The following is a 23,235-nucleotide window of genomic DNA, read 5'->3' on the forward strand; positions in this document are numbered from 1 at the left end:
CTTTTTAAAATAGATTTTATTTATGCAAAACCAATCCAAAAGTGCTGTGCAAAAGTGAAAAGCTCTTTTTCCATCTTAATACAAAAGGGGTTTTTTTTATACCATTTCTATGTGTGAAGAGTGAGGATTTGACCATTTTATTTACAGGAACACACAAAGTTCATTTAAAAATATAGACATCGGTATTAAGTCATTCTTATTTTCTCTAAAGCTAACTGCTGTACAGTATACAACAGCTCAAAGTGCCCACAGAACCAAGGGTAGCCCATGACAACTCGATTATACAAGCTTTTTGCTTAATCCAATTAGAATATTCTTGTTTTGATGCAATGCTTCTGCCCAGTGATTGTGGGGTTTTTTGGTTTGGTATTTGGTTTTGCACCTTTTTTTTCAGGGCTTTATTTTATTTATACAATAGTCAAATTATATTACTATGTCATTCCCAGTAGTTCCCTAAAGAAGAAAAGTTACATTCCTTGAGCTTCCAGTTCAGCTGCTGTTATATCTGGTTCTTCATCTCTGTAAATGTTTTCTGCCTGAAGACAAAAAACATTACAAGTGATACATACAATTGTTTTTAAACAATCTTCTACACTTCATATAGAAAAAACCCTCAATAACACCAAGGTGGCACAACCATCATCCCCTTCTTAAAGGGATTTTCTCCCTGCCCTTTCTTAAAGGGCTGCCATATTTAGAAATGTGCACACAGTGGCTACATTTTGGCAGCTGCCTTCTTGCACTGCCCCATTTCAACAGCAAAAGCAGTAGCCACTTAACCACTAGCCCTATAATGAACATTTTATTTGGAATTATTTCAACCACAGTCTAAACACACAAAACAAGAGCAGGTACTAAAAAAAGAAGCCTGAGTGGTGACACACATTTTAGTCTGTTAAGAGTTTTTTAACTCAGTTAAATTACTTTATTCCACATTTCTAAGATAGCTAATCAATTTCCTGTAATGTAAAGTAATATGAACTAACTGGGGATTTAAAAAAGGCATCCTGCTATACAGCCAACATATGGGGGGTGGCAAGAGTAAGTCTTGGCTAATACTGGATATAAGTTTGCAACTGCTTTGTTAAGAATAAATCTTTATGTTAATTAGTACCTAGAACTTGGAATCAAGACTTAACTAGCAGTTGCTTTTATTCAAGTTGTTTTAGTCTCAGTTTTCTTTTTAAAGTCTTACACTTTTTGATTAGATCAAGAAGTATATGGCACAGACAACTTTCAGTCCTTGAAGGCACAAGCTGCCCCAAGAAGAACAAGCCTTTTCAGTTTCATTTATACAACAAGCTTTAGAGTAACTCAAGAGCTGTTGTGACACTCACCATCTGCCATATCTGCATTATGTTGTCCTCTGATACAGAACAGATTACCCAAGGCTCATTAGGATTCCAACTGAAGTCTGAAATTTTGGCAGTGTGTCCTCCATGAATAAACTGTTAAAAAAACCCCACAAGCTTCAGTAAGCCATTTCAACTCTAGATAAATCTGTTTAAACCCAGGATTCTTAAGTTAAATTCATCATGCGAAAGACTACCCAAAGAAAACCCTGCTCCTAGAGATTCACAACAGACATAAGGAAAGTGTGTGTTCAAGTGCTTCCATTTGTTGCTTATGGACACAGATGCAGCTGCTGAGACAGCATTTGAGATAACAGTTCCTATTATTACAGCAACAACTGACATCCTCAAAATGGTCTCTCTTCACACAGGGCTGGGCTGTGAAATCCAGCCATATTTCAATTCTGATTATCTCTAAGAGCAGTTACAGAGTCACACTAGACATGGGGAAACCTTCAGAACTGAAGAGAGGAAGCCTACAGCAAATTAAAGCAATGGACTGGAAACCAGGAAGGTGAAAAGATTTATGAACAGCTGCAGTTTTAGCAGTACAGTGACAAGTCATCCCACTGCCACACAGCATGTCAGCACACTGAAACCTGAACAAAAGGGTACCAGCAGCTCAGGAGGCCCATCTTCTGCATCCTCTGCAGACTGCTCTTCTCCAATTTTACTGCAAGAAAGTAGTTTATACTTTTTATTAAAATGACAATTCCATTCTCTGTCAGCTTAAATGATCAGTTCCTGGCCTTTGTTTCCCATATTTGCAATTTGTGTTTCTCACTGTGAAATATCTATAAGCACCCGGTATAAAGCATCAACTGTCTGGCACTGCCATTACTGAAATGGAATCTTAACTTGTGAAGGACATGGAGGCAAAAATCACTGATGTGATGCCTAAAGATTTTTAGCCTTTTTCATATTTGTAGCTTTGTAGATTTTTAATATATAGTTGTATGATTTCTAATACTTTTCCTGCACCCACATTTTAGAATAATTAGCTAAACCTTTCTAACACATTCCTGAAATTCTGTTTAGTCTTATTCTTAAGAACAGAATTTCTGACAAGGACATCTTGTTTTCCACCAGAAGCTGAGAGACATAACAAGAAATAGGGAAAAGAAACTCTTGGACTAACTCCAAAGGAGCAGACACAAGGGTGTTTTACAGGGCCAATCAATCTCCTATTGGATGTACCTGCTAGATAAACTAATTAATTAACCTTTTAAAAATTGCAGAAATCCTTTGTCACACATACACATATAGCCATATTTGTGCACCTGAAAGCTTTCATTAAAGAACTGCTCTTTATCCTACCACTTTAACACTGTTGCAAGTTTTGTCTTTTGAATCTAGGCAACAAATGGACAACAGAAAACAATGCTATTAGCAAGAAACCCTGATGGAGAAGTAACTTTAGATGTACTGTGCTGTTTCTATTTATACCCAGAAGACCAGACCTGAGGTAGGCAAGGAAAGCTAGAGAAGAGCACAAATCAAACCTGCCAAATAATGCAGGCCTGCAGCCTTTTTTTAACCATCTGTTCACATATACTACCAGAAAGGAATTGTTCCTCACCTTAGATCCCACACGTTCAGGTGACGATCAGTACCACTTGAAGCAAGAATGGTTTCATTATGAGGAGACCAGTAAACCTATTGAAAGGAAATGACTTCAGGGAGCAGTTACTGATTCCTAAAGCATATCCTGAATAACCAGCACCCTGGCCACTAATTTTTAACTATACTCTGTAAATCAGTTTTTTCCAGCACAGAGGATATTCAGCAGCTCAAACAAACTCCTTTAGTCTTTAAGATTTCTCATACTGAACAGACAACATTATTTCACTATTAGAGATTTACAATATTTCATGAAATCTGTCTAATCTGTCCAATCTGTTACTTGCACTTAATTAAATAGGCAAAGTTCACAAAATTAGGTCTGAATTCAAATCCTCTCTACAGCACATTATTTTAGAGAAACCTTCTACTTGTACTTTAAGTACTTGTGACACCCAGTATCTTTTAAGCACTAAGTTGTTGACTACTTGCTTCAAAGTCAAGTGGGGAAGAGCAGAAATAAACTACATGGTACTGTTTGTAATTGTCAAACTCAATATAGTGAATTTAGATTCAACAGATTTATTTGTGTTGCAAGAACACAAATCTAAATGTTCTTGTCCAAGCCAGTACTCTTCTTAGGTTTTTTCTATAGGTTGTAAGTAGTTTACCCACCTGAAAAATCTCATCCTTATGAGACTCAAAAGAATGGAGTTTCAGCTTTAAGTTTCGAAGATCCCACAGAGCCACCGTCTGGGAGACACAAGCAACAAGAAGTTGATTTTACTATAATGGCTTTCATCTGCACTGCTCAGGAATGTAAAGTATACACAAGTGAAAACCTTGTCAGCAGAGCCAGTTGCCAGAATGAACTCGCTGTAAGGATTGAAGGACAGACAGTTGACCTCGGCTGTGTGAGCATCTACTGAGTGACTCGGCTTGGACGTGGCATTAGATCTTGTGTCCCAGCTGTGGCAGTGAACGGTTCGGGGCAGGGAGGAAAGAGGGAAAGCAAACAAACTTAAGGTTTTATAGAAAGTTCTTTTTCACTACAGCTTTTATTACTAAACTCAACTCTGAAGCTACAGCATTCATTCCAAAACCTTTGGTATTTTGTGTCTGTTGTACATGAACAGCTTGCCCCATGAAGCTGACATACATATTAGTTACATCTTCTTTTCAAGTGATGTGAACACACTAAATGGCATGCAGAATTCAGTGAATCTGCATCATCACTGTAACTGATTGCCATAAAGAGCTACATGAAATCACTCCAAAATTCAGAACTTTCTTTTATCCAAGTGCTGTAGACTAGGTCCAGTGGCAGTGATGCTGTTTTGGCTTTACCTTTTTTTGTTTTATATATTCTCTGTATTCTTTACACACACATCAGTAGCCTATTGTATTAGTGGTTAGTTTTCCTAGTAGTTTTCCATGTCCTTTCCCTAGGCAGAAAGACAAAACATATTCCAAGGGCCCCTATCCTATCTTGGTTCTCCCTGGCTACCAAGGCTGAAAACAGCTCATGGAGACACATTTTCACAAACAAAGTACAGCCAGTACCAAGGGGGGTGCTCCAGAGAAGGGGTTTGACCTGGGGGGTAATTGCATCAGCACTTGTCCTCTAATTGGAGCTTTTTTAGTAAATTAGCATAATTGACAAACTTATAAAACTGTATGCACCCCCATGGGGGGTGAGCTTTTGTGGACATTCTTCCATAATTGCCCTGGAGGCCTCCAATAAAGATCCACTTTAATATAACCTCCCATACTAATATAATCTCAAAAGTTTTGTTTCATTTCCAGGTTGAAAAAAAGCATCAGCAGGGCAGACCTTACCCAAAAATCTCCTAACTTACATCATAAGCTTCTGATCATCTGCCACAGATCCAAAGAGAGACTCATAGAGCAGGTGCCATGCCACGTCTTCCACTACTGCAGAGTGCCCAGTAAAGATGGCTTTTGCATCAACAATCCTGCCCTCTTTGGGTCCAGCATTTACATCCCATAAACACACCGTCTGTAAATAAGCCACATTCTATTGAAATGCAGACTCTGATTTGTATCATCTTTCAAATAATCACACTCTACATATAAAGAGACAACACTCCTGAAGCAGTTCTTTGCTCTTCAAAAAGAACACTTAATATGCCATAAACGAGAGCTAAGTTATCAATCAGCCTTCTGCAAGTTCAAGGCCCAAGGATTATTTAGAAGGTCACAAAAGCAATTTACACTTTTAAAGTTCACAAAGAAATTTATAAGCTATTAGTTACTGATCTTTGAGAGTCTTACTAATTTATGGTCTTGACCTAATCCAGTTTAAAGGGTTTTTACCAGCAGACAACTATAAAAACATTCTGTTCTTACATCAAGAACCTTAAAAAGAACTTGTGGTTGATGACAGCCTTAAACCAACTGACAGCCTTTAGAAATGTAATTACAATATGTGAGAGCTTCCCCACATAACAATACACAGCTGCACTAGAAGAGATTTTCTCCAATTTTCTACTACAGCATAAATTAGGGTTGGGCTCTTTTTACAGGGGAAAAGATGTGGTTTTTTACATGATCATCTGATGCACTGAGAAGATGTCCACTCAAATTTGAGTTCCATGATAAGCCATAGCCTTCCTTCTGGTGTCCTCTTAATCTAAGTTCAGGATTACACTCTCCACTTGGGTCTGAAAGATGGAAAATTCCTTTCATTTAACATGTCCTTGTACATCAATTCATAGAAGCATCATTATCACCCAAGAACTTTGCATCTGTTGCAATAATTATATTTCATACATGAACCTCTTCAGAGAGTGCTGTTTCTACCAAGATTCTTTTATGAAACTGAGCATAACCACGAAGCTAAAGTCACTGAAGGTATGGGCATTCTCCTTTGGGTCCCAGAGCCCAGCAACTCTCTCCCAGTCACAGTTAAACACAAGTTACTCCTCTGTAACAAGAGGCATTTTGCTGAGCTCCAAGGAGTCTGACCCACCTGGTTCTGAAGGATGTTTAGTGTAGTCAAACACCAGCACATCAGCAGAGGGTGTTTTTGTCGCCACGATGCAGGGATTCTGTGGCATGTAACGGGCACGGTTCACCTCACCCTCATGGTTAATTTTAATCTCCATCTCAATTTTGCCAGTCACAGATCCAAAGCCACCAAATTCTACAGTTGTCAGAAAAATGTCAGTTAATCCCATCCATTATTTTAGACTACTGAAACAGCATTTCACAGCATCTTCCCTACTCCAAGAAACAGTGGTAGCACCTTATTAAACCCAAGCAAAGACTAGGAAAGACTCACACCATGTAACACAACAGCATTAACACTTCTGATATTTAGAATCCTCTGTCAGAGCTTTAGTTTTTATTTGAGGTATATGGTGTACCAGTTTGCACCATAACTGAGAGCTGCTAGACATTCTAGTAGGGATTGCATATCACTGTTACCTAAGCTCTTCTGAAACAAAAAGTTTCTTCTTTTTAGTTGTCTAGAATTAGTGTGGCCTAGTAAGTATTTGTCCACTTTTGTATTTAATAGAAAGTTAGAACATCATTATCAGAACAACTGAAAGTAGTAATGATACTGCTCAAACAGAACCTAAGAATGCTGCATACCCACCTCCTTTCTCACTGTCAGACTTCAAAGAATCAAACTGATAATTGTTGGGAATCTGGACTCTGGCAACAACCAGGTGGTTCTGTTCATCAGACGTGTGTGTTCCCAAAATCAGCCAGTGCAGAGCATAATCCTTTCCTTCTGGCCTGTTTAGAATAATAAATGTTGGAATAAAATTATGTGTTCAGTTCCAGAAGTTCTGCAGCTTGCATCTATAACCCTGAAGATGCAAACCTCTTCAGGGAGCCAGAAGAGACACTCCCTAAGAGATCCCCCCCTTTGGTGCAAAGCCTGTGTAATAAAGCAAACTGGACTCTGCCATGAGCCAACCAAAGACACAACCAGCAAGGCTTGAGTGACAATACAAGGCAGTAAACATTGCCACTGTGGCTTGAAAGGGACAGTTACAGTTTGCACAGCAGTTAAAGGAGACACCAATACCTACTTTGGTCTAATTTCCCTAGAGTCTCACAGTCTTGATTTAGGAAACAATCAATACTCCTTCCCATAAAACATAAATCCTGAGGAGACAAGTGGCAACCTATTTTAGTTACTTCTCTTAGGAGCTTTTACCAGTTATCTGAACTAGAATCAAATTTCTCTTCTGGTGGTTGAATGCAACATTTAGTTAAAAGTGAACAGCTGGATGGATAGTGCCATTCATCTCTGAAAGGACAAATATAAGCAGTAAAAACCAAACAATCCCTGCATTCTTGAATGCAGCAAACTAATTATGTTTCCTGAATCCAAGCAATCCAGAACCATTTGGGTAATCATAAACCACCACAGGTATTACTACACCACTTCCAAGTGCAGAGGGGGGAAAAATACAAAGCCAAACAAGAAACACAATGCACATGCACTTACTTGCATCAGGAACAGGTGTCCCATCATGTCAGATGCCATACAAAGAGGCAGTCCTTGCCTTAAATGGCTTACATAATTGGAAATACCAGGTTTTAAACTGAATATTAAGTCAATCTGCAAAATACGAGGCAAGCAGAATTGTTCCTCATAAGGGTTCCACACCCTCAAACCCCCACAGCATTTTCTCCATGCCATGACTATTTAGCTCACATCTCTCAACATCATCTCCAAACATTCTGGTACACCAAATGAAGTGGTCACCTAACCAACATATAAAACATCCCATACGCACAGTGGAACTTTACAGAAGAAAGACACCATCCTCTGATAACTGCAAGAAGCTTACACACAAGGTATTTTAAAATCTGCCTAAAATCCACATTAAAATCTGCCTAAAATCCACATTACACCAGTTCTTGTCCACTATCTCAGTGGAGCCTTGAGTTGTTACTGCAACAATTTAAGTCCTGTAGTAGTTGGCACATGAACAGATTCTATCCCCATCTTCATGATTCCTTAAGAAATTAAACTGACCCCATATTTTTTTTCAGGGGGATGTAGAAGAATGGGAAATTTAAACACATTAATTCAACAACGAACGAGGGACAAATGAATGCAAAGAACCAGTTTTAGAATATTCTCTTAAGTAAGTCCAGGCTTAAAATATATCAAGCTTATACTATAGATACTATAGCTTGGTTGGAACAATATATACAGTGCACATGAAGAAAATCAGCCTTTAAGAATGAGCTAATTTAGTAGATAGAGTTCTCGATAAGAATTAACTATAGATGAGCACTAGATCTCTTACTTAGAAACAAACTGAGAAAGATTTCTGTGTTCACACCTCACAACACCTTCTGCAAGGCTAATCTAGACTACGGTGAAGTATCAACTTGAGACCTTTTTCCTATCAGCAAAATAAAGAGCTACAAAACAACAAAGATAAGTCTAACCCAAGGCTCGTCTTGCATGGTTTTTATCCTCAAGGTACTCAGCACACACGGTTAATAGGAAAAGAGCCGAGCGCCTCGCCGGCACCTTCCCGTCCCTCACCTGCTGACATCCGGCAGCCACTGCACCGTGAGGCTGGGCCACTCCAGGGCGTGTGTCATCACCAGGTCATACAAAAAGGGGGTGTTTTTCTTCCAGATCTTGTACTCCTCGCTGATGACACGCTCCTCCACCGTGTCCTCCAGCACTGCAGGAAGGGAAGGGATGAACCGAGGGTGGAGGGGGTGAATGGGGCCGCAGCCCCGGCCGGGGCTCTACCGGGGCGGGGACGGCACAGGAGCGGGGGTCCCGCAGGACCTCGGGGGCGGCCGGCGGGACGAGAACTGCAGCCGGCCATCCCCGCTTCCACCTCCCGCGGAGGAATCCCGGAGCGCCCCAGCCCCGCTCCGCCATCCCCGGGCACCCCCACAGCCCACCGCCCGGCCGGGGAGAGGGAGAGGGATTCTTACCGTCCTTGCTCGCCATGTCGGGCGAGACACGCCGGGAGGGAGCAGAGGGGGCAGGGAGAAACGGGGGAGGCGGAGAGGGAGGGAAGGAGGGAGGGAGCGCGCACAGGAGCTCCGGGAAAGACGGGCAGGAAGGACGGAGGGAGGGAGGGAAGGAGGGAGGGAGAAGAGGCGATGGTGCGCAGGGGGCAAATGCGCCGGGAGGAGAACCCCGGCCCTGAAAGGGCTGCCGGGCTAGGGCGGGGCGGGGCGGGGCGGGCGGGGCAGGGGGGGGAGGGAAAGGCGGAGGCGGGGCCGGGGGAAGGCGGAGGCGGGGCCGGGGGAAGGCTGAGGAAGGGCCGGGGGAAGGCGGAGGCAAGTGTGCCGGGGGAAGGCGGAGGAAGGACCGGGGGAAGGAGGAGGCGGGGCCGGGGGAAGGAGGAGGCGGGGCCGGGGGAAGGCGGAGGCGGGGCCGGGAAAGGCGGAGGCGGGGCCGGGAAAGGCGGAGGCGGGGCCGGGGGAAGGCGGAGGAGTGGCCGGGGGAAGGCGGAGGAGGGGCCGGGGGAAGGCGGAGGCGGGGCCGGGGGAAGGCGGAGGGGCCGGGGGAAGGCGGAGGAGGGGCCGGGGGAAGGCGGAGGAAGGGCCGGGGGAAGGCGGAGGAAGGGCCGGGGGAAGGCGGAGGGGCCGGGGGAAGGCGGAGGAGGGGCCGGGGGAAGGCGGAGGCAAGTGTGCCGGGGGAAGGCGGAGGAGGGGCCGGGGGAAGGCGGAGGCAAGTGTGCCGGGGGAAGGCGGAGGAGGGGCCGGGGGAAGACTGAGGAAGGCGGCTGCGCTGCGGCCGCGAGGTGGGGCTGTAGGTAAAGCAGCGCCTCAGTTAAGTCAGTCTTACCTAATGAGCCTAAATCGCCCTAAAAACGTGGATATTGTTCCCCTTTCGCATCTAGAAATGATAAAATTATTGAATCGTGGACTGGTTTGGGTTGGAAAGGACCTTAAAGATCAGCTCATTCCAGCTACCCTGTTGGGCAGGGGTGCCCTCCACTAGACCAGGTAAATAAATCTGTAAATAAAAATGGTTACAGTGGCCACAGCCAAATAGTTACTGTTTTTTTCAGCAATAATGCTGAATATTGCTTAATTTTCTAGAAGAAATGTATGTTTTAACCATTTTTAGTTGCCGTTTTGGCATGGAAGGCACTGAACTGCAATACTGAGCTGTCAGACATGCAGGATCAGTCAGGGTTACCAGTTTTTCTATCGCTCCCTAATGGGGTCAGTCGTGGTGTCTCATACCCTGGCAAGTGGCATGGCTTTGTTTAAGCAGCCATGTACAAGTCAAACATTCGGCCTTACCACCATCCGAATCAAACAGACAGCCTTACCACCATGCCTGCCAAGCCTTGCTGATCTCTCCTTTCAGCTATCAGTGGACAAAAGATTGTTTTAAGGCCAGTTGGATGGAGCTCTGAGCAACCTGGTCCAGTGGAAGGTGTTCCTGCCCTGGCCGGGGCATTGTAACTACATGATCTTTAAGATGCTTCTCAAAGCATTCTATGATTCTATGATTTAGTTTAACTGCTTTCAATTCAGCTTAAATGAACAGTGCTTGCCTTAACCAGAGTAGATCTTTCTGGCAGCTAATAACACTTTCCAGAGCAATAACAGAAATAGAGGCAGTTAAGAATCAGGTTAGATTCAGGATAGACCTGCCCTTAAAGATTCAAAGGAACTTTTTGTCTCCAAATAGCATGAGTTTTCTTGCCATGTTGTAAATTACGGTCTTAAGATGAATCCTTGCTTCAGTGTTAAACTCACAGAGATGAATTCTGTATCTCTAAGGCTCATATGTCTGGAATCCCAGAAGGGAAGGAAATCAACTCTGAAGTGGAGCTCACCACGCTCAGCTATAGATGGTGGCAGGAGAGAGAGGGAAACAGCCAAATGATAACTACCATTTCATTTTAATTTTCCCTCTGTGAGGACACTCTTCATGGACTGAGCCTTCTAGGATCTAGACACCAGTTGTTTTTCAAACAAGGAATCCAGTTCTGGAAAATGTTTATGTCTAGCAAAGGCAGGCGACTCTGAGACTCTTAACAGCAGCCAAAGGTTGCAGCATGGGAATCAGGGAATAAGATGAGGAAGGTAGCCAGCTCTTCCAACTGGAAGCTTTCCCTAATAAACCATTGCTTTTCTGACCAGAGTGTTAAAAACAGAAATCTTTTGGTGAAGATAAATAAGTATATATTAATCTTTGCCTTAACCTGCACAGATTGGAATTATCCCTGTGCATGGCTTGCTTATTTAAAATGAGAATCCTGTTGAATTGCAGGAAGCTGTTCAGCAGTCAGCTCCATAGGAGTGCACGAGTTAACACAGACACAGGACCTTGTCCTGCCAGATGTGGCACCAGCTTCCCTTTGGCACTGCTTACTTGATGCTTTGGTGTTTGCTGCCAGGAATGTGTCTATTCCTCTGAAGTGCTGAGGCCTTCCTAAAGTGTTTTCAGAGTGAAGACTGAGCCTTTCAGAGCCTGTGTGTTGTTACAGAGCGTTGATCACTTAAACTTCAGATAATGGATAAAGGAAATCTCTGTCAGGCTTCCTGGCTTTAAGTGACCTCTGTTAGCTCTCCCAGAAGGGTGATTACGTGGCCCCTTGACAGATGAAGCATGTATAAGCATTTGGCTGTGATGCTCTTTGTGATTTTGATGTAAACAGCAGTATCTGTGGCCACAGCTTACCTGGAATATGATAGGGAAAATGTGAATTGGCTTTGAAAAATGATGGACAAAATTGTTCTTCAATGATATCATGTAGAGCTTGGCTGAACTAAAGGTGAAGAATTGCTCCCCAGCCCTCCACAAGTTTTTGCTGACTCTGTTTAGGATCTGGAAATCAAGTTGGATTGTAATAGGTTCCAGAACTAGTACTAGCTTTGGTGAACAAAACCTGTTGCATCTAGATGTCAAAATGGTTGGTAAGTGACCAGCACTGTCCTCTTCTCCTTGTTAACAATTACACTTGCACACAACCACATTTTCTCTTCATTTAAATCTGTGCACCAAAAATCCTGTTATTAAGTGCTCTTCTCCCATTGAGATTTGTCATGGAAGAGACAATTTATAACACTACATCTATCAAAGACAGCACATCATCAACTCTTATGTTGGTTTTTTACAATTCATTGGCAGGGTCATATCTGTGGCCACACATCTAAAACATATCCTTTGATTCCCACACTTTGTAAGGAAAGCAATTATGCAAGGCTGTTGTTCATCATTTGCAGGATGTGTAAAATGCACCATAAATTAGTTCTGAAGTGAAATAGTGACTTGAATCATAAGCTTTATTTTTATTAAGCTATATTTCTTTCAAACCTAAGCATCAAATACTGCATCTTCATTTCAGTAAAAAACCACTGTCTCCTGCATCCTCAATTGTATGTGCTGCATCGTGCTTCAAATTGCAAATATATTTATGAAGAATTATATTCACTTGTTAATTTTATCTTGAAGACATGTATGCTGATATATTATTCTTCAAAGAACTAGCTGGCTTGCTGTTGCTTTTTTCTGTTATACATTATGCAGAAGTAATGGATGTTCTTAGCATAACTCAGCAAGTAGGTGTAGGTATTATTGTGAATGACCATCTTAGACAGAAAATTGTGTAGGGTAAAAGTTTGCACAAAAACTCAAAATTGCCCATTGGAAAAGTAAAATAGCAGCCTCAGCAGTTATTGTAGTCTAAATATTTGCTTAATATTATTTGCATAATCCCAGTAGCTTGTTTGGAATAATGCATAATTTTCTTAAAACATGTTCATAAGAAAAGCATACTTCATTTTAATTCACTCAGAATTTCTTGAAATGTGACCATGTTTATTTTCCCCACTGCTCATCCAATATTTCTTTTTATTTACCCAGCAATTATCATCTCCCCAGTATCAATCACACCTAACCAATATCCTGCTGTCACAAAAGATCTTGAGCTGTAGCTGTGTCTTGGACATGTTCTTTGTGACATACAGGTTGGGATTTGTCTAATGACAGCACGTCTCTGAGAGTTCACCTCTAAATAGCCATGACTGTATTTTTTCCTGATGTGCAACACCTGTGTGCTGCACAGCCATGTGCAATTGGCAGTTCTTGCTTTGCATTGAAGAAAGAGCATTTATGGCAATGTCAGTACTTAGAGGAAAGCATGACCTACTGGATTATATCCAGCATTGTAGACAAATACTCCTCTTGCACCTTCTAGTTGGCATTGCTCCCACCAGTGGGATGCTACAGTGGGAACTCATGAGCTGCAGGGTTTGGGTAACTAGCACTGTTTGTCACACTTTCAGCTGACTGCTGTAGATTGTATTGAATTTCAAGCTGCAAATGAGAGGAAATCCTATAGCAGTCTTGTGGATTCTTTCAGTATTCAGGAATATAGAGTGTTTTACCTTTGAAGTGGAATATGTTTATTCTGTAAGAAACAAACCAAGCTTGTTCTCATATAACAAGTCACTTCTTCACCTCCCAGAGTAGTTGTGCATTGAACTAAGACTAATCCAACCGTGCTAAACACTTTTTTTGTTGCTTGCATGGACATGGCAATATTCCCTCAACAACTGGGCTTGCTGGACTATTTCTGTGCTCTGTGACATTTATTTAGCATTTTCTATGGGTTTTTTTAATAATTCCATGTAGAATAGCAGGTAGATTATTTGAGAAATATATATCAATGTTTATATAACTGGCTTGGTACACTTTTATTAATTTTGCACAGAGTACTGAAACTGGTTGAATTACAGAAGAGCAGGGGAATAGTAGTTTTTACAATGTCATCTTATGAAACAGTGCTGCAATATGTGCTGGTTTGCATGCTTTATATTTCTAATATGTGTTTTCATTGTTTAATCTGCTGTAGCTCTTCAGCCTCTGGCCTGGACAGGTTATTGCCCTTATGTGGAGTTGCAGACCTGTAAGGATATTAAAAGAAATGCCAGAGAATATTTTGCTCAGCAGAAAATACTTTGGCTTTTTGATAATTGTAGCAGATATACAAATTTTTACAACAAACAACCTATTTTCCTTGAAGTACAAATGCTTAAATTAATGCCAACAGGGAGATTTTCAATAAAATGGAAGGAGAATTCTGACTTCTGAAGTTTCCAGCACTTGGCTTAATGGAGTTCCTTGTTGCCTGTTGCCTTGGCCTCCCTCTTTGTGATCTTGGAGGAACTTGGGGAGCATGAATTGGGTAGTTCCAAGTTTGTGTCTGGGTCACAGGAATCAGAGGAGACTGTAATCCAGACACTGCTGTTTTCAGTTATATGGAAAGGAGTCGAGGCAAACTGCTGCTCTCAATGATGTGCTGAAGCACAGGAAAGTCTCAGCCTTTCATGCCAAAGAAGGTGAAAGGGAGTTGTTTATTATAATCCATTTCCTCTTCAACTTCCACTCTAGGGCTTAAAAGCCTCAACGAGTATTCAGTGAAGGAAAGTGATCTCCGCTCTTGCCTTCTAATCTTCGGGAATGTCTCTCCCCACCTGAGCTGCCTGGCCTTCTTTTTCAGAGACTTCTCTGAGGTCACCATATGGTTTCTCTCTGTGTTCTTAACTCTTACTCTTTTGAGACTTGAAGCAATTAATAACAGCATTATCTTCAAGGTTCGGGATATCTCAGAGGTGAATCCACTGAGACAGGAACCATGCCAAGCTGTTTCAGCTCACTGATCCTGTTTTTGTGGTAATGAAGGTTTTTGTTTATGCTGTTTGATTTACTCAGTCATTATGGGAGAACACCCTCACATGCAGTCTTTGGAAGCTCTAGAGATCTTGATTTTTATATTGTCTTCTTTCCAAGGGCTTGAAATACCAAGAGCCACAGTCCTACACAGAGTGTGCATTAATGGACAGGTGTCACGTCAGACATCTCTGCAGCTTTTTGCTTTGGGAGGCGGAGGCTGGAGCCAGAGGAACTGTGGATTCACAGCACAGACATCATGTAAGGGAAGAAGGAACAGGCAGACACATCTGCTGAGACCAGGTTGGTGCCTGTTTGCTTTTCTGCAGTCAGTTCTAAAATTGGCGGGTACCCAAGCAAATAAACTTTGCTGTTGTTTCTGCTAGTTGCTCGCTGGTGACTCAGCTGAAGTGGTATAGCCGCAGGTTCAGAAATGAGAGAAACAGGGATAGTGGCATGGCCCTATCGTGCCAGTACTTAACACATTCTTATATTCCCTGTGACCAGTTCAATGCTGCTAAAGCTATTTTGCTAAACGTATCAGAGGATATTTTTATGAACAGTTTAAGCCAGTGTAAGACCATAATAATATTATGGTCTCCCCTCTTGCTTACCACTCTTCTGTTCTGCCCAGTGCTAACATTCACGAGGTCAGTGGGGAGCTGAATCAGATCCTCAGGGTAGCTGACTTTTGGTTTCTTTGCAGAGTTGATTTTCAGCCAGATGATCAGGCTGAGCATACTCATTGCATGTCTTCCTGGTTTTAAGCTTAGCACCAAAGAGAGGACATGGCCATGATCAAAGCAGGGATGGTTCATTCAGGTTCTGGTTTCAGATTAGCGTGCACCAGTTGTGAGACTGCACCACTGCCACGCAAGTCAATAATTGTAGCACTCTAGTGCTGGTTCAGTGCCAAGTCTGGAGTGTTCAGTTCTGTGAACCACCCAGCTAGGAGTATTGTCTCTGTGCCACTTGTCTGTCTTCTGCAGATGTAGAACCTGAGAAAGAAGGTGAAAACTCCATTCACACCCTTTCATTTGCTGACATGGGAGGAAAGCTTTAAAATTCCTACTTAGTTACTGGTATAAGCAGGATATATAATTAGGACTTTGGTGGGAGACAACTGAGCTAAATACGAGTACAGGAACTCACATTGTCATGTGACACCATTGAGACCTTATTTGACATACATTTAAAATATTCTTCAAAGAGGTTTCTTTAAAGGAAAAGGGTTTAACAAAATTGCTGCTTTGCTGAGAGGTAGCACAACTGGATCAAATTAAATAAAACCTGAATTTTAAAAGCATCTTGTGATTTGAGATACTGCAGAGAGCCTCTTTAAAAGGTATCTGAGACTAAGCATCCATCAACTGAGGAAATCCCTAGCACTAGGGGCTTTAGAAAAATCTACGCTTTCATATTTTAACTATTACTCCATACAGCTGGAAATCTAATGTAAACAGGGCCTAAGCAACTTTGCCAAAGTAATTTAGGAAATCAGAACTGCTGACTGCTAGTACTAGCTCAGGTTTCTAGCCCCATGCCCAGAATGCTAACGCTTAGCTTCACTGTTTTGTTTTTCCATGATTCTCTGCTGTGAGGTGCAGTGGGGGAAGAGTAGAGCAGTGATAACTGTTAAGATAACATCTCTGCCCTGTTTCTTAGGAAGGACCTGTTTTCTTGCTGAAGCTTAGGGAGACAAGTATAGATTACATGATAACATGTTTCTATGTGAAAAGTCATTTTTGGCTCTGTCTTACTTTAAAAACCATTGCACATGGGAGGTTAAGGAGGGCGTGAATAACCTCATTTCTTGATGGAGGAGTGACGCAGATGCAGTAGGTTGGATGGCAGAATGGCTCCGTTATTAGTGATGTGTTACTGTAACATCTCCATGCCACAGGCACAGGGCAGCACCTCATTCTGTCAGAGCTCTGCAGACACTGAGGGGAGATGCCAGTCATTTACCTGAAGTTCAGTCCTTCTCTTGGATTCTGAGAACAAGACAGTTGGATACAGGAAGACAGGGAAGTGCAAGGTGGCAATTATTGGTGAGCAAAATAAGCAGTTCTCATGGTTGTAACCTCCCTGGCAGCAAAGGAAATATAGAAAGAGTATTGAAATTTGAATTTGAAAGAGACACAGTGGGGTTTTGTGAATCCTTAGGGAAGAGCTGTGTCTGGATGAAATAAGCAAGTAAAAAAAAGGGATAGATAACTTTCCTGATAAAACCAGGTTGGGGATTTTTGGTTTTAATTTGGTTACCTCTCAAAGGAGTTGTTTTGGAACCCTGACTGCACGTCTTGTGGGATTAATATTAACATTTTAGTTTGGACCAGGAGTGAACGTGGAAGCAAATCTTGTGATTGCCCTCACTTAGTGAACTTCAGTTTACACTGCAGACTGGTCACAGTGCACTGGTCACTGAATCCTTGAGAGAAACGAAATAAGAAATATGTTCCATCTGCCAATAAGGGGGTCAGATGTACAGAACCAGACAAAAGAAAATCTAAATTTATTAACACCCCCATAAAATATATTTAGCATGGAGTCAAGGTCCTCAAAAACAATTTTTTACTCTACAGATCCACTTTTATTCATGGTACTATTAAAACAATTTTTTACTCTACCGATCGACTTTTATTCATGGTACTATTTGCTAGTGTTAGACATAAAGTACCTTGTTTCTTTGATAGTTTTTGTTGAAAGGAATATAGCTTTTTGGTAGATTTTCAAGTGCTCTTTGCATATATTTCTTAATCATGTTGGTATCTGATGACCTGTAATGCCTCAGTGGCATTGCTTAGGCAGCATTATGTGCTCTGTTTAGTATTTGCAGTGAAATTGCAGCAATTTCAGAACAAAGTTTCTGGATTCACAGTAAGCATCATGTAAGCTAAAATGATGTACTAAAGGTAAATCTCAAATGCCTACTCAGCATTTTGGCAATGGCACATATGGAAACACACAGTTAAAGATAGTGAAGGTCAGAAATTATGTCTCAGGGGATTTTGACTTGAAATGAGAGAGTTTTAAAAAATATGTTACAGGTTTTAACAGAACATTTGGAAACACTTTTCCCTCTTTCCCATGCGTGGCCATGGAGTCATTCATCAGTCTCTTCTCTCCATTTACTTGGCTCAGCAGTGGAAATATCTAGGGGCAGTATACTGTTGATCTTGTATGTGTTTTATTAAGGCCTAGCATGATTTCAGATCCCACAGAAGAGTTCAGAAGAGAAATATTCTGGTAACATGTGGAACACAAGAAATTGAAGTGGGCTGAAATGTGGAAACACTCCCTGGTCTCCATACACTTAGAGAAAGGGAAGGGAAGGGAAGAATTTACCACAGGTTGTTAAGGGGCAATGTAGCACATTCTCACAATCAGCCACAAGGAAAAGGAGGGCCCCAGGGAAGTGAAGCCTGGTTCTTCTCTCAGACTTTTCCTTGGACTGGTACAGCTACCCACAGCCTCTCCTGTGGTGAGGCATTTGTGTCTCTTAAGGCTAAAGTATGTAGGAGATGGTGGTCAGAGAGTGTGGACACAGAAGAATCCCAGAATCAGTTTGGGACTGAATTGCTACAAGAATTAAGGATAATAAATTTCCCCCCCCTTTCAGCACAAATCCCAGGCACATTTATTTAACAAAGCTTTTGTAATACAATACAGATAAGTAGCAACATGGGCATTTAGTAGCAAGGGGGGAAAAGGTAATGCCAAAATTGAAAGCATAGAACCCACCTCCTAAGAAGGGATAAAAGAATACTAAACCCTATGTTACAAGAGTGAGGTAACACTTGTAATTCATTCTTAAGACTCAAAAGTGTGCCATGAAGACAATAAAGCTCTTTTAATATAATAGAATCCTTGAAATACATTGTATTTAAGTAGCATTTTTCTAAATAGCTGATAATGGCATTTATGTGTTGTTCATATAACAATGCAAGATCAAGTCTGTGTAAAGACCTGGTCTGAGAAGGGTAAGACAACATGTGATAATATGCCATGATGCCTGGTTTTTCTTCAGACATCAGCTTGCCCCTCATTATTCTAGGGTAACAGCAGTTTAACAGGAAGCCTGAAGAAGTGCCAAAGTAGCTATTGTCTCAGAGGAAAGTGAGAAATCAGCTGCTGCCACTGAAATCTTGCAAATGTTGGGCAACAGAGCTGGTTTGGGAGTTGGTGCCATACAGGAGGTCAAAGTTTATTCAGGATTCTCATTTATTTGTGTTTAGAATGCAGCAGGACCTTGATAATACCTACTAAGTGATCTTTCAGCATAAGACACAGACTACCAGTGGGTCTTTGACCCTTTCTGCTAACAGGATCATGTTGGATCACTTCAGAAATCCTTACTAGCATAGAGAACTTGTGTTAAAAGAGGACAAAAAACAAACCTTCTTTGGCATAGGTGTTGCTGCCAAGCAAAGAGAAAAGCAAAATGAGAAACTCCATGAAAATTAATTAATATACTGCATAGCAACTAACATTTGGCTTATTGCATAGAGTAATGCTGAAATAAGTAGAGGGCTTACAGCATGCAGCAAACTACTTTTCTCATGGGTAAGTGAGGACTGGAAGCACCTTACATCTGTGCCATCAGGTGGTTGAAGCCATGTCTAACTAAGCTTTACACCAGCAAGTGCTGTGGAGTTCTGTGCAAGTGGACTATTGGCTATATTTCTAGACTTTTTTGATGGCAGGAAATATCTGGGTTTGTGTGCATGTGCACATTGCTTTCCACCAAAATTGTCATTTTCTCCCCAAAACAAAGCAGATATGGAAAGAACAAGCAAAGGAATGAGGAAAAAACACATCTCTCATAGCTAATACATGCTGTTTCTTGTGATGCCCTGTTTGTTTGCTGAAGGGTGAACAGTGAGAGAATTTCTGGGCCATTTTGCTCTACACAGATATATGATAATAGTATCTGCACTGACCACACCAATTCAGGATATTGATTTGGAAGACTTTAACAGAGTTACCAGAGCCAGCTCTCTCTCTGCATAAGCAATCATGCCATATATTTCCATCCAAACTTGTCCAATTTCACTTTCAAAACCATTAACAAAGTTTGACTTGCTGTATATATATTGGAGAATTCCATTTGCCCACAATTTGCCAAACCAGAAATTTCTCAAGGAAGTGTTGTGAGAACAGAATGAGAATTTCTGATCCATTCAGCTCAAGACAAGAGCATGTCCCCAGCAAAGTATTACATAACTGGAGATACACAGTCCTAATAGGTTGTTAGTGCAACAAAAGACAGTACAAGACCATAGGTGAGTAGAACATGATTTTAATTTACAATTCTCTAAGTAAGTTGATTTTACCCACTCACACACTCATGCCCACATACTTACAAGCACTAAGACGTGCATGCCTGACCAGTTTTGCCAGGATCACCTGTATGCCATGGAAGGCAGCAGCAAATAGCTTTCAGGTCCTCACTACATCTCTTGGGTTCTACTCTATGGGTGACAACAAATGGGTTTGGACAGGTTTTTACTCTCTAGGCATCAACTGTTATTATGGGACAATATTTTTGCTGAACGACCTTGTTTATTTTATCCTCCATAAATATTCATTAAGATTGCTGCCTGTTCTGTTTGCTTCTTCATTTCACATATCTTTATGACTATGGTCTGTCTCAGTGCTGAGATAACAGGGAGGGGAATGGTTCTTCCACTGTGCTGCAACTTTGCTGCTTTGCTCTGCTCTTTCTTCCAGTGCTGTTGTGGATTTCCACCCAGACCAATTCCAGTATTTCTGTCACCTAGCTTTACACACTGTAATGGCAAAAAAAGCTTTTCCACATTTGCTGCTAAGAAACTTGCAATACATCTGAGCATACTTGGCTGAGGGTCCAAGGCTATGGCCCCAGAAAACTTTGAGCTGCATGCCAGATTTGCTCTCAAGTGCATTACTTCAAGGGACAACATTTGAGTGTAACTAATTATCACTCTGCAGTGAAGTCAACTGAACATATTTTACATGCCTGGATACCTGCCTTTGACCCCAGGCTACTACTCCTGCTTTCTAACCAGTATTCCTCCTACTATCCCAAAGAAAATGGTGGGTGGGTGTCTCACAGCTTATATGAAAATACAAAGCTTATATGAAGAATTTATGCTTTTTATTGTCAAAACTGAAACTCCCCTTCCCCCCAAACCAAGCATTCAAACTCAGTTCTTTCAGCTGGTCACTCAGGGTACAAAAACATTTTAACGATGACTAATGTAAGCCTTGCAAATACATATTTCAAGCTGTTTCTTCTTGCTGCATATATTCAGGGGTGCAGATGTGCTGTGTCAGGGCAGCTGCAGAATAAAATGGAGCCTTTCATACATTTTCCCAAGTTCTCAATTTTTAGTGCATGTGGAGAAATTTTAGTAAAGACCTTTTAAAATCTATACTTCATTATTTACTCCTAAGATTAGGCACACTAGGGTTTGACACTTTTTCAGTTATTACAGGTTATTGACCATTTCAAACTGACATTGATTGTCTCTGAAAATAAAGAGTATTCAGTTCAAATTGCAATAAATTTTAGTCACAAGACAGGAATTGCCAATATAAGAGATTTACCCCTGAAAGATAACCCGATGGAAAATGTTTTGTCATCTGGAACATGGGATTTGTTATCCTGGCTTGAATCAGTCTAGTGGAGCTCTGCCTCAACAAATGCATCTAGCCAAGTAATGAGGACTGTGGAGCCAAAGGGAGTAGTTTTTCTTTTATGATTCTTAGAAAGGTTTGGTTTATTTGACTAGATTTATTTAAGTGGCTTGCAAGCAATTAGTAGTCACTAAAATTACACAGCACTTAAAAAAAAATGTTTGTTTAGTATCTAACTTGGTAATCAGCTGCAGAGATTAACTCTGCATTTATTCCATTTGGTTTTGCAGAATTGTAGCTTAGGTCTTGGAAACACATTCAGTGAAGAAATAGCTGCAACAATATAAATTGTTATTGACCACCTCTTTGTTGTTCTCCTGCCAGAGGTGAACACAGCCACATTTTCAATGTACTCTCTTTGGGAATCAGTAGAGCAAAATGGTCCTTCAGCCACTTTACTGTGAAACCTAGTAGTTTAGTAAAAGAACCCAAATTACTGTGAGGCAGTTGATCCTGAGCTGCTAGATTTCATATGATATTGGCTTAGAAACACATAAATGTTACTTGTGAGAGATTTGGAAAATGTAACTAGGTCTGGGCAGTGAGGACAGTAAGGATTGGCAGCATCTAAAGTCACTGCAACTGCTTCTAAAATGAAAAACCACACAAGCCTTGGAATTTTAATCTGCCATCACAGTAATTTCTGTACCAGGGCCTTTTGTCATCCCTTACAAACCCCTTGGAAATGGTGATAAGGATGTTCAGAATAGAGAGGATGCCCACTTACATCAGTTCCAGAAGTATGGCAATTAGTCACTCAGGAGATAGTTTACTGAAAAGTTTCTCTTTTCCACCATATGAAAAAGGAGATACTATTTGATTTTTGCCTTGAAATGCAGGTTTCAGAATACTGAATTAGAAAGTCTGCATGAAAAATGAAAGGCTAGAAGTTCACTGATTTTAAAATTTAACAGGTGTTATGTTTTTGTCTCTAAATTGTCAGTTGTCTTCAATGAGAGGTAAAAGAATGTGTAAAGTTCTTACTAGAATTTAATAAATTGTAATTGCTAGCATGCTAGGGCTGTGAAACGTCTTCACAGAAATGCAGCTAGGAGCAAAAAAGGCACCAGACTAAAAAAGCTTGGAGGTTCAGTGAAAAAATGAGGTGCTCTGTTTCCCATTCAGCACTGTTTATGCACAGCATAAAGGCACAGAAAACTGAGGAGGAAAACTCTGAAAAGACTAGCAGTTATCTTCCACTGTATTTTTAGCACGGGATCATAGCCAGACAGCATCACTCAGCAGCCTCCCATAGTGTTCCTTGGTTCAGCCAGACAATCTGAAAGCCCAAGAAAAGACTTTGCACTTGTGCTTGTACCAAGCAAACTGCAGGAGGCTTTCCATCCTTGCTTAGCACAGTCAGTGGTACTAAGAGCTGTATTTGTCAACAGCTTTGTATTGCTCTCAGTATCATGCCAGTTATCCTTGCTCCTGAGGTTTCTGCTGGCAGCACTGTCCATGCTAATGCTGCTAACAGCACTGCAGCTGAATCACTGAGAACAAAATTCTTCACAGTGCACCAAACTCAGGCTGACTCAAAATAGCAGTGATGCACTGTCATCAAAAAGTACCTGCAAGTAGAAGAACTCTCATTAAAGCTGGTCAAAATCTTCCCAGTGGGATCAGCTCTGCCTCTTGTATCTAGCTGGGGTAGACAGTAAATTTATCTTTTTAATGCAGTGGTTTTGTCTAGAAGACTGCAGCTATTTGCAGTGTTCACAAATACACACAGTTGAGGGTGGAAATGTGAAAAAAACATTAGTGGGAAATTTTTAGTGATGCTATACTCAGAGTATTCACCTTTCCTTCACCAGCTGTGAGATCATGGTCAGGTCACAGATCTCATGGCATCTCTTCCCTAAGGCAAAGACAGAGGTATAACCTAAGTAGACGTATTGAAGGTAGCTTGAGACTAGCTAAAGAGTTGATAGGAGATGATATACATAGGCCAATAAAGGCTCCAAAGCCCAATTAAAAATTCAG

The 23,235-nt window shown here is 41.3% G+C and overlaps 1 protein-coding gene and 2 long non-coding RNA genes across 4 annotated transcripts in view; 1 reads left to right on the top strand and 2 right to left on the bottom strand.

The window, feature by feature from the left end:
* On the bottom strand, positions 1-9,092 carry RBBP7 (RB binding protein 7, chromatin remodeling factor). 2 transcript variants are annotated; one of them, XR_009485480.1, is made up of 12 exons: positions 8,862-9,092; positions 8,455-8,599; positions 6,535-6,677; positions 5,905-6,078; positions 5,481-5,596; positions 4,772-4,932; positions 3,755-3,881; positions 3,588-3,665; positions 2,932-3,008; positions 1,952-2,025; positions 1,338-1,448; positions 1-536 (listed from the first exon to the last, which is right to left on the bottom strand). XR_009485480.1 is itself a non-coding variant. In XM_059839828.1 (12 exons), the coding sequence occupies exons 1-12, from the start codon at positions 8,875-8,877 to the stop codon at positions 468-470; spliced, it is 1,275 nt and encodes a 424-aa protein (XP_059695811.1). In that variant the 5' UTR covers positions 8,878-9,090; the 3' UTR covers positions 1-467. The 2 variants fall into 2 exon arrangements, 1 of the variants encoding a protein (XP_059695811.1); XM_059839828.1 differs by having other exon boundaries at positions 1,968-2,025; positions 8,862-9,090.
* Positions 8,475-23,235, top strand: part of LOC132323965 (uncharacterized) — a 17,917-nt gene continuing 3,156 nt past the window's right edge. The window contains exons 1-3 of the long non-coding RNA XR_009485483.1: positions 8,475-8,519; positions 9,779-9,884; positions 14,692-14,874. This is a non-coding gene — a long non-coding RNA (uncharacterized LOC132323965). The remainder of the gene's footprint in view (positions 8,520-9,778; positions 9,885-14,691; positions 14,875-23,235) is intronic.
* LOC132323964 (uncharacterized) overlaps positions 13,569-23,235 on the bottom strand; it is a 22,133-nt gene continuing 12,466 nt past the window's right edge. Inside the window, exon 3 of the long non-coding RNA XR_009485481.1 lies at positions 13,569-15,569. This is a non-coding gene — a long non-coding RNA (uncharacterized LOC132323964). The remainder of the gene's footprint in view (positions 15,570-23,235) is intronic.

Source organism: Haemorhous mexicanus, chromosome 2 (assembly GCF_027477595.1).
Source record: "Haemorhous mexicanus isolate bHaeMex1 chromosome 2, bHaeMex1.pri, whole genome shotgun sequence".
NCBI lineage: Eukaryota > Metazoa > Chordata > Aves > Passeriformes > Fringillidae > Haemorhous > Haemorhous mexicanus.